This window comes from Centruroides vittatus, unplaced genomic scaffold (assembly GCF_030686945.1).
Source record: "Centruroides vittatus isolate TY-2023 unplaced genomic scaffold, ASM3068694v2 scaffold_3192, whole genome shotgun sequence".
NCBI lineage: Eukaryota > Metazoa > Arthropoda > Arachnida > Scorpiones > Buthidae > Centruroides > Centruroides vittatus.
In genome coordinates this window covers 195,614-203,585 of record NW_027122700.1, presented here as the reverse complement: position 1 = coordinate 203,585, position 7,972 = coordinate 195,614, and the positions used below count along the sequence as shown (strand labels likewise).

General features: G+C 31.9%; 1 protein-coding gene and 1 long non-coding RNA gene across 2 annotated transcripts; both read left to right on the top strand.

The window, feature by feature from the left end:
* Window positions 1-216: 216 nt before the first annotated feature.
* Window positions 217-730, top strand: LOC136988143 (uncharacterized). Its single transcript, XR_010882723.1, has 3 exons — window positions 217-340; window positions 432-486; window positions 626-730. It is a non-coding gene; the product is annotated as an uncharacterized lncRNA (long non-coding RNA).
* Window positions 731-4,230: 3,500 nt separating this feature from the next.
* On the top strand, window positions 4,231-7,972 carry LOC136988142 (pancreatic lipase-related protein 3-like). Its single transcript, XM_067285970.1, has 6 exons — window positions 4,231-4,312; window positions 5,543-5,652; window positions 5,803-5,871; window positions 5,939-6,047; window positions 6,112-6,228; window positions 7,950-7,972. The coding sequence occupies exons 1-6, from the start codon at window positions 4,231-4,233 to the stop codon at window positions 7,970-7,972; spliced, it is 510 nt and encodes a 169-aa protein (XP_067142071.1).

Genomic DNA, 7,972 nt, shown 5'->3' with positions numbered 1-7,972 from the left:
ATAATTCCTAATAATAATGACTTCGTTTCTTAAATAAATCACATTAAATACAACACCGTTTATTATAATTAATATCCCTTATTTTTGATTAATGACAATGCAAGAAAAATGCGAAAACAATGATATTATTTCGTAAAAATTTCTTCAAACAAGTTCATTTTCATACTAGAAATAAATTTCAGATATTTAGTCACGTGATTTCATAACAAAGAACTACAACAATTGCTAACAATACGCCGCATTTGACAATATTCTATTGTTTAAATAGCTTGGCGAAAATTATGCGCTGTGTTCGAAAGTTCGTTTTGCGAATGTGGAGTGAGAGAGAGAAGAGAAAAAAGTAAATTCCGTCGTTAATTACGTTTATAATAACGATTTATTGTCGGAACGTAGTTTAATATCAATTACGAAATAATCAAATTTCTTTACAGGAGAGACGAAGAGGCTGAACCAAATGGTCAGCAGGATAAAAATGATCCCATAAATGTAAGTCGTTACTCTCTCCATACAAAAATCAAACACATTTCTTACTAAAATTCAGTTGATAACGATTTTTTATGTTTTTATAAATATTCTTCCGATAATGCCACAAGCAACAACAGTTTTTGTCTTTCGCTTTTCTTAGATTGACGATAAGTTTCTGGAAACGAAGTGTCACCCTTTTAAGAAAGAGGAGTCGCAATTCCAAGAAACGAAACCCAAGAAGAAGGGAAAATTTACAGAATTCTGCAGAAATGCATTCTGCAAATTCTTTTGTTGCATGTCACACGACATTTGCGATTCTCAGGTAACACGTCGTTCTTTCTGTCGCCCTTCAATTATCAAATTATACAATTGAAAAACTTCATCACTCTAGAAACGTGAATCGGGAAATAATCCGGAAAAAAATTCCGAACTTGAATTTGACAAATATAATCAAACCGTTATCGAGGATTTTGAATTCAGAGAAATCGGAAAAGGCAGTTTCGGAACCGTTCATTTGGCTCTATCTAAAACTTCCAATGAACGAGTGGCCATAAAAGCGATAGAGAAGAAGCGCTCTTGTCTTCAACAAGTACGTTCTTAGCGTTATTTCCGATATTCTTCGTTTTCTCGTGGCGAAAAAATAAATAAACTTGATCCGATTTAATAATGGACCATTTTATGATTTTAGCACAAAATACTTATTTTACGTTTTAAAATCACCTTATTTAAAATGTTATTATTTATTAACCCTTTAAAAAGTGATTGATGTCGCACGAAGAGAACAGAAATCGTTGTTCTATAAACATTAATTAGAAATGTCTAGAGAATATTCTTCATTTATATTTAGTGTATATTAAAAAGAATTTCTTTATTTACAGAGGCGCGAAATAAAGAGAGAAGAAGCAGCGTGGGCATCCTCATCCAGCCATCCCCATGTTGTTACTTTATTTGGTTGCTTCAAAACAAATACGAGGTAAATAAATTTGAACCCTTTCCATTCGAATTATTGCTAATGCATTATGGTTGTATGGACTAATAACTGTCTATTTTAGTTTCTGTTTCGTCTCCGACTACGTGGACGGACAGGACTTGACTAATTATTTAGAAAGTAATGGCTGCCTTGGAGAAATCCAAGCCAAAGTGATCGCTTCGCAAGTGGCTTCGGCCATTATGTTTATTCATAATAAAGGTAAGTTTATAAATCTCATTTCGTCAACTAATGGCAGTGTATGATAAAATTTGTTTCTCTCTTCGACAGGAATAATTCATAGAGACATAAGCTGCAGTAACATCATGCTTGACAAGACCAAAGGAGCTCAATTAATCGATTTCGGTCTCTGCACAGTAAGTAGTGTGTACAGCAATAGCCTAATTTTCGTTAAACTAGATAAATCTTATTGGCTGATTTTCTTTCTGTCAGTTCGAACCAAACCCGACCGAATTTTGCGGCACTTTGTTCTATCTATGTCCAGAAATTCTTCGGGGAAGGCCATATGGTAAGGTGTTCTGTTCCAATTTAATAAGCTCATTTTGTTTGCACTCGTGTAATCAATATATTATTTTTAGACGCTTACTGCGATTGGTGGTCATTTGGCACCGTATTATACGAAATGTTAATCGGAAAGACCCCACTGGACATTTACTTAGACAAAATGCAGGTTGACATCAATTCATTTTCTCTTATCGACATGATTAACAGTAAGCGAGTATAACTTGGAATTTATCCACAATAAAAGAACAATGATAAATATAAAAATGCCTTTTCAGTTGCCCAAAACATGGACTTAGTGTATCCGAGTCATTTGCTACTGTCGACCGATGCAAAACTCATAATCGACGATTTGTTACAGAGAGTAAGTTTATACTTCATTTTACTTAACTCGTTGAGTTTCGTCGTGTGACGTAGTCCTCGTTTACAATACTTATCATTACGCCTCGAGCATTGAATATTACATCGGCCTTTTTACCATGTGTTATGAGAGAATTTCATCAATTTTTATAGTTAACGAGAGAAACGTTCGTTTGTTTATTAACACTAATTATGCTTAACGCATTTTCTACGATAAGTTGTGAATGTATTCGCGATTATTTAATGACGTTGAATAACTTTTTGCTATTGACTTATTACTGCTTATTTTAATGCATTTACTCAGAGATAAAAATATTTCTCGAGTAAAATTACCACAGCTAATTATTCTTTTTGATCATTTTAGGACCCGAATAATCGTCTTTCGGAAACAGACGTCAGTACACACGTGTATTTTGATGGAGTCCCGTGGCCAGAATTGGTCCATTCTTGACTGATCAATGAACATATTCAAAAGCAATTTGTTATTTGATTTTGTTAGTTTTACTTATAAATAATTTACAATTAATTTCATGTTTAATTGGTCTAAACTGATCATTGTAAATAAAGTTTAATTTAATTCGATTGTTTCTTGTAGTTTGTGTGTTGAATTTTTTTCGTTAAGCAAGTATATTAGAAATAATTATGTCGTATTTGTAACGGTTGAATATGTACAAGTAAGGATAAAGTATACAAGAATACGTTATTAAAACTGGCTGACGGTAATTTAGACAGTCAAATTATTTGGAAGAATACAAATTATATATATATTTTTCTCTCTCTCTCTCTCTCTGTTGTTTTAGTTCTTACTGACAATTAAAAAAATACACAAAACTTCACTGACATACACTAATTTTTATTGGACGCTTTTCCTGTATAGAAAAGAAATGTAAATTAGTTTATGAAACGTCTTTTCGCGGCGATACCACAAATTAAAACAAGTGGTTTGTTAAAAAACGGAATTATAAAAAAAAATTCAATCTTTTATTCATTTAAGTAAAATTAATGTAAAATCATTAGGTATGTAAGAGCTCATTCATCGACGTAAAAGTGTATAAGTACAGTACATACGAGGGATTACGACTGAAAAATACATACTGTATTTACGTATATGACCTTGATATTGGTACGTTTCGATTAAGGTTTTTTAAACAAAGAATGGCTCAGTTCTTACCGCGAAACATTTAGAAATAGTTTTTAAATCGTTTTTATAAGAAATTCCGCGGAAATTTTGTATGGATTTTTAACAACTTTTAGAAATTTTCCTGTCGATTGTTTCAGAGAATCTTGTAAATGACGTCTTGATTTTTAATTTTAGTATATGTCAAGTGTAAAATAGAGCATATCAACTTATTGATTTATTTATTATAGGAACTTTTCCTTCCACGAATCTAGTTAACTTTGGATTATGGAGAATTTAATATTTTATATTTCACCTGTCGAATTTTGTGTTTGATAATGTTACGAGCTGTGGGGCTCGGGATATAAATTGACAGTCCAGATTCCGAAATTTACACTTCTTAGGTACACTAACAACAAATTAAGCTTTTAAATATCTCGTCAAAAGAACGAAAACAGAGTTTTCCACCGTTTTCTCTCTTCGAATCGTTCTTCTCCCAACTTTCGAAAAAACGTTCTATCTTCTTTCTTTTTCAAAATCGTTCTTTTTTCTTTTTTTACTCTCCATACCATGGCGCTCGTCTTTATTTTTGGAGCCGCGCGACAATAACATTAATGAATCATTCTTTAGAAATTTAAACTAGGACATTTTCACTTTAAATTAATAAATTAGAGACACTATTTCGATGTAGAGAAATTCAATGTACTTGTCTACATCGTGACGTGGAAAAAATAAGCGAAAAAGTGTTTCATTCTACACATTGAGATCGTAAAATAATGGTAAAACTAATTAGTCAAAGATGAAAGTCGCCAGAATTTTATTCTGTTTGCTTATTGTTAAATGGCCTCACTCCGGAGGAACACCGGGATTTCAAGTTACCGGTTTGTTTATTATTTATCGCTTACTCTTTTAAATATTAATTTAAATTATTTTGATAAATATATGTTAAAATAGCTGAAATAAATATAGAAATATTGAGTTATTCTATTATATTTTTTATTGTTCTCCATAAGGTGTCAAGGATTTAGAGTTATAAAGATTACTTACCCGCATTGTTCCTTTAATTATTTTAATATAATTATGTACTGAATTATTTAAAATGCTTACTTTTAATTGGTGATTTTTATGTTGTATGTGTGTTAAATGGCTATTCTCAAGAGGATCTTTAGGATGGACAATAAGATATATGTTTACTTTACGGTATTGTTTAATATTAGATCAAAAATACTTTATTAATCATCACGGTGATGATTCGAAGGATTAAGTACTCGCTGTTATAAAGCTATAAATTCCCATTGTAGTCTGTCCGTGTGATGGCTGTCTGTCCTTCCGTAGTCTCTAGACCGGATATGGAAATCTTAAGATCAAGAGCCCGATTAACCATAGTTGAACTTCTGATGCAAACCGGAAATGATGTTATTTTAATTCAAAAATAATCTACGAAAAGAGATATATGTGTAATAAGGCTCTGTTTCTAACAGCAAAGTTTGATTTACAGGGGCAAAACATCACTAATTTGAGGTGATGGGCGTATATTTTAAATTAGATAAATTTTAAAAAATTATTAAAAATTGCAGCCCGGCATTGTGACGATGTCACAATAAGTAATTGGTGTTGAATGATTATAAGAAATTTGGATCAATGCATTATTGAAGCACTCTTTTGTTTAACTTTTTTGTATCGTCCCCAAATCTTGAAATTGAAACTTCATCCATTCCTAAATCTTTCAGGAAATTTAAGCTCAATGAGAACGCTGTTTAATGATTTTTTAAGGGGTTAATCCTGCATACCATCTTCCCTATCCCGAAAAAGTAGAATTTAAGCATGTGTGCGAATAAATGTACTGTATTGATTATATGGCAGAATGTCACCCTCACTAAATCTCGGAAAAAACAGCAATAAAAGAAATTTTTATAAATAACCAGAAGATTTATATTTTTATAGTCTCTATTCAGAAAAGAGTTCGATGTCTGAAGAACTTGGGATGCTTTGGAATAAAACCTTTTTTCGCCAAACCTGAAAGACGTCCGATCAGCTACTTACCCAACAGCAGAGAGTTTATCAGAACCAAATTCTTTCTCTATATCCATCTAGATCCTTGGTTTAACGAGCTTTTGATTCTCGATCAAACATGAAACGTTCGAAATTTAACTCCGAATTGCCAACTAAAGTTATAGTTCATGGGTATGTGAATAGTATGCTTCTCATCACTGCGATGAAGGTAAGTTAGTTTCTAGCGTAATTGAATGTGAGTTTTTTCTGTTCAGTTTAACAGGTGACGTTCTTTCAGAGGTTGACACGCCAATTGTTTTCTGTCGGAGATTATAACGTGATTGTTGTGGATTGGTTTATAGGAAGCACCTTCTCATAGTACACCCAAGAAGTGGCTAATGCAAGAGTAGTAGGAGCAGAAATTGCATTTCTCATGGAACGTCTTCAGGTAATACAGTATTTTGACACACCGGCTATAAAAAAAATTGCTCTATTAAGAATGTTCTGTCTTGCAGCTCGTTAAGAGGGCTAAATTACAGAGTTTTCATCTGATCGGTCACAGTTTAGGAGCACACGCTTGTGGATATGCGGGCAAACGACTGAGCAGTCTCGGAAGGATAACGGGTAATTCGAATGTGATTCAGCCAAATATTCCATTAAATGTTAACAATTGGTTTGATATCTTCAGCTTTGGATCCGGCAGGTCCTTATTTTCGTAACGTTTCAAGTAAAGTTCGATTGGATGCTGAGGATGCAACTTTTGTCGATATAATTTATACGAATGCAGCTGAATCAATATTTAAAAGTAAGTGTTTTAAATAGAAGTGTTTCCTGAATACATTTTAAAGAAAAATTTAAAATATGAGCATATTTTAGAATCTTTCCGAGTAAAGTTCATGCACATTCTTTTATAGTAAATGTGACATATTTATTCAAAGGTCTGGATTTCACACTATAAATAGGTTGGCAATGACGTTTATATAGCTCAACACAAAAAGACATATATTTGTAACTTCGTAGATCAAGCATGAAGTACAGAAGGACTATAATTAACTGTTTTTTTCCGGTTACTTGATAACATGTGATTAGGCAGACAAGGTTAGGAGCCTGAAGATGGATTGGAAAATTACCAATCCGAAATGCAACGTCAAATAGACGAAATACAGTAAAGTGAAGTGTTTTAATCTTGGTGTCTGTTAATTGAGGATAATTAAGAAAGACCTGATAATTACCACTAGTCTCACTATTAGAAGAAGAAAACTTTGTTTACTTATTACTTTTTATATTTTTAATTATTATCGAATGGCAAAAAGCTTAATTTTGAAGGTATTGATGAGTTAAAAAAATTTTAAATGTTAATATCATGTCCGACCTCTCTCGAGATATGACTTATGACACCCCTCTAGCTCTCCACTCTTTTAATATTAATGAGCTATAATGCTATTAAAAAATAATAAGCACCATTGATACTATTAAATTAGTAAGGAGCATTAATGCTCTTTATATACAAGCTATCATACCAAATTTCGTTTCTTATACAGGCCAACACACACATACATGGAATTTTCCGATTTTTAAAATGCATTTAACTTATCACTACAGAATGTTTTGTCTCCTTTATAAACATTTAAATAAAATTTTAAATAAAGAAATGTCTTGTTCTATACTATCAAAATAAAATAAAACTAAGTAGGGTCATTATGACTTGCACCATCTCATTTGAAAGTTAAAGCTCTTCGTATCCTTTGCACACATTTACTCAAAACGAGTTAGAATAATTTAGTTCATTGCCTTTACACAACACAAACGGCACGTCTTTTGACTACAAAGAAAATGGCGGACGTGAATTCAGTTTTCTGTCAACATGGCATCGCTACAACCAGTCTATGTAGTATATTCGAGCTCGTTGGTACAAACAATGTTATTTTTAGTGTTTCCACCGTCTATAGGTAATGTAGAAAATGACTAAGAAAATAAACGTGTGTGAGCTACGAGAAACTGTGTTTATTCTTTCTTCGAGTTTGAAGATGTGAGAAAACCATTATTACAGTCCATAAACAGTAAGACCGTCGACATACACTTTGTACTAAAATCATTTTAAAATAAATTGAAAGAAACGAGATGAAAAAAGAATCGTTGAATATTCGGAGTTCAATCTCCAAGCTTATAAACAAAAATCTGTACATTTATTTAAAAAAAGTTCATCAAAAAAATAAGATGAAACGACCCAGTTTTTAAGAAAAATAGTAATTATAAAGAAATTTGTGATATATGTGATAAATGATTTTGGATTTTGTATAATTTCAGAAGATATAAAATCGCAACACACAAGAGTAAATAAGATATTTTAGAAAACGAGAGCAATGCTACAAATTGAAAATAAAGAATTCTATGTCTTGAAAACACTTGTAAATAAACTCGCTCTTCGTAACTTATTAATGGCTTGTCTTACTTCTGAACCTAAATTAAAACTGACTTTCACCAAAAAACGTTTAATAAATTAATTTACATTTCTTTTTTATACAGGAAAAGCGTCCAATAAAAATTAG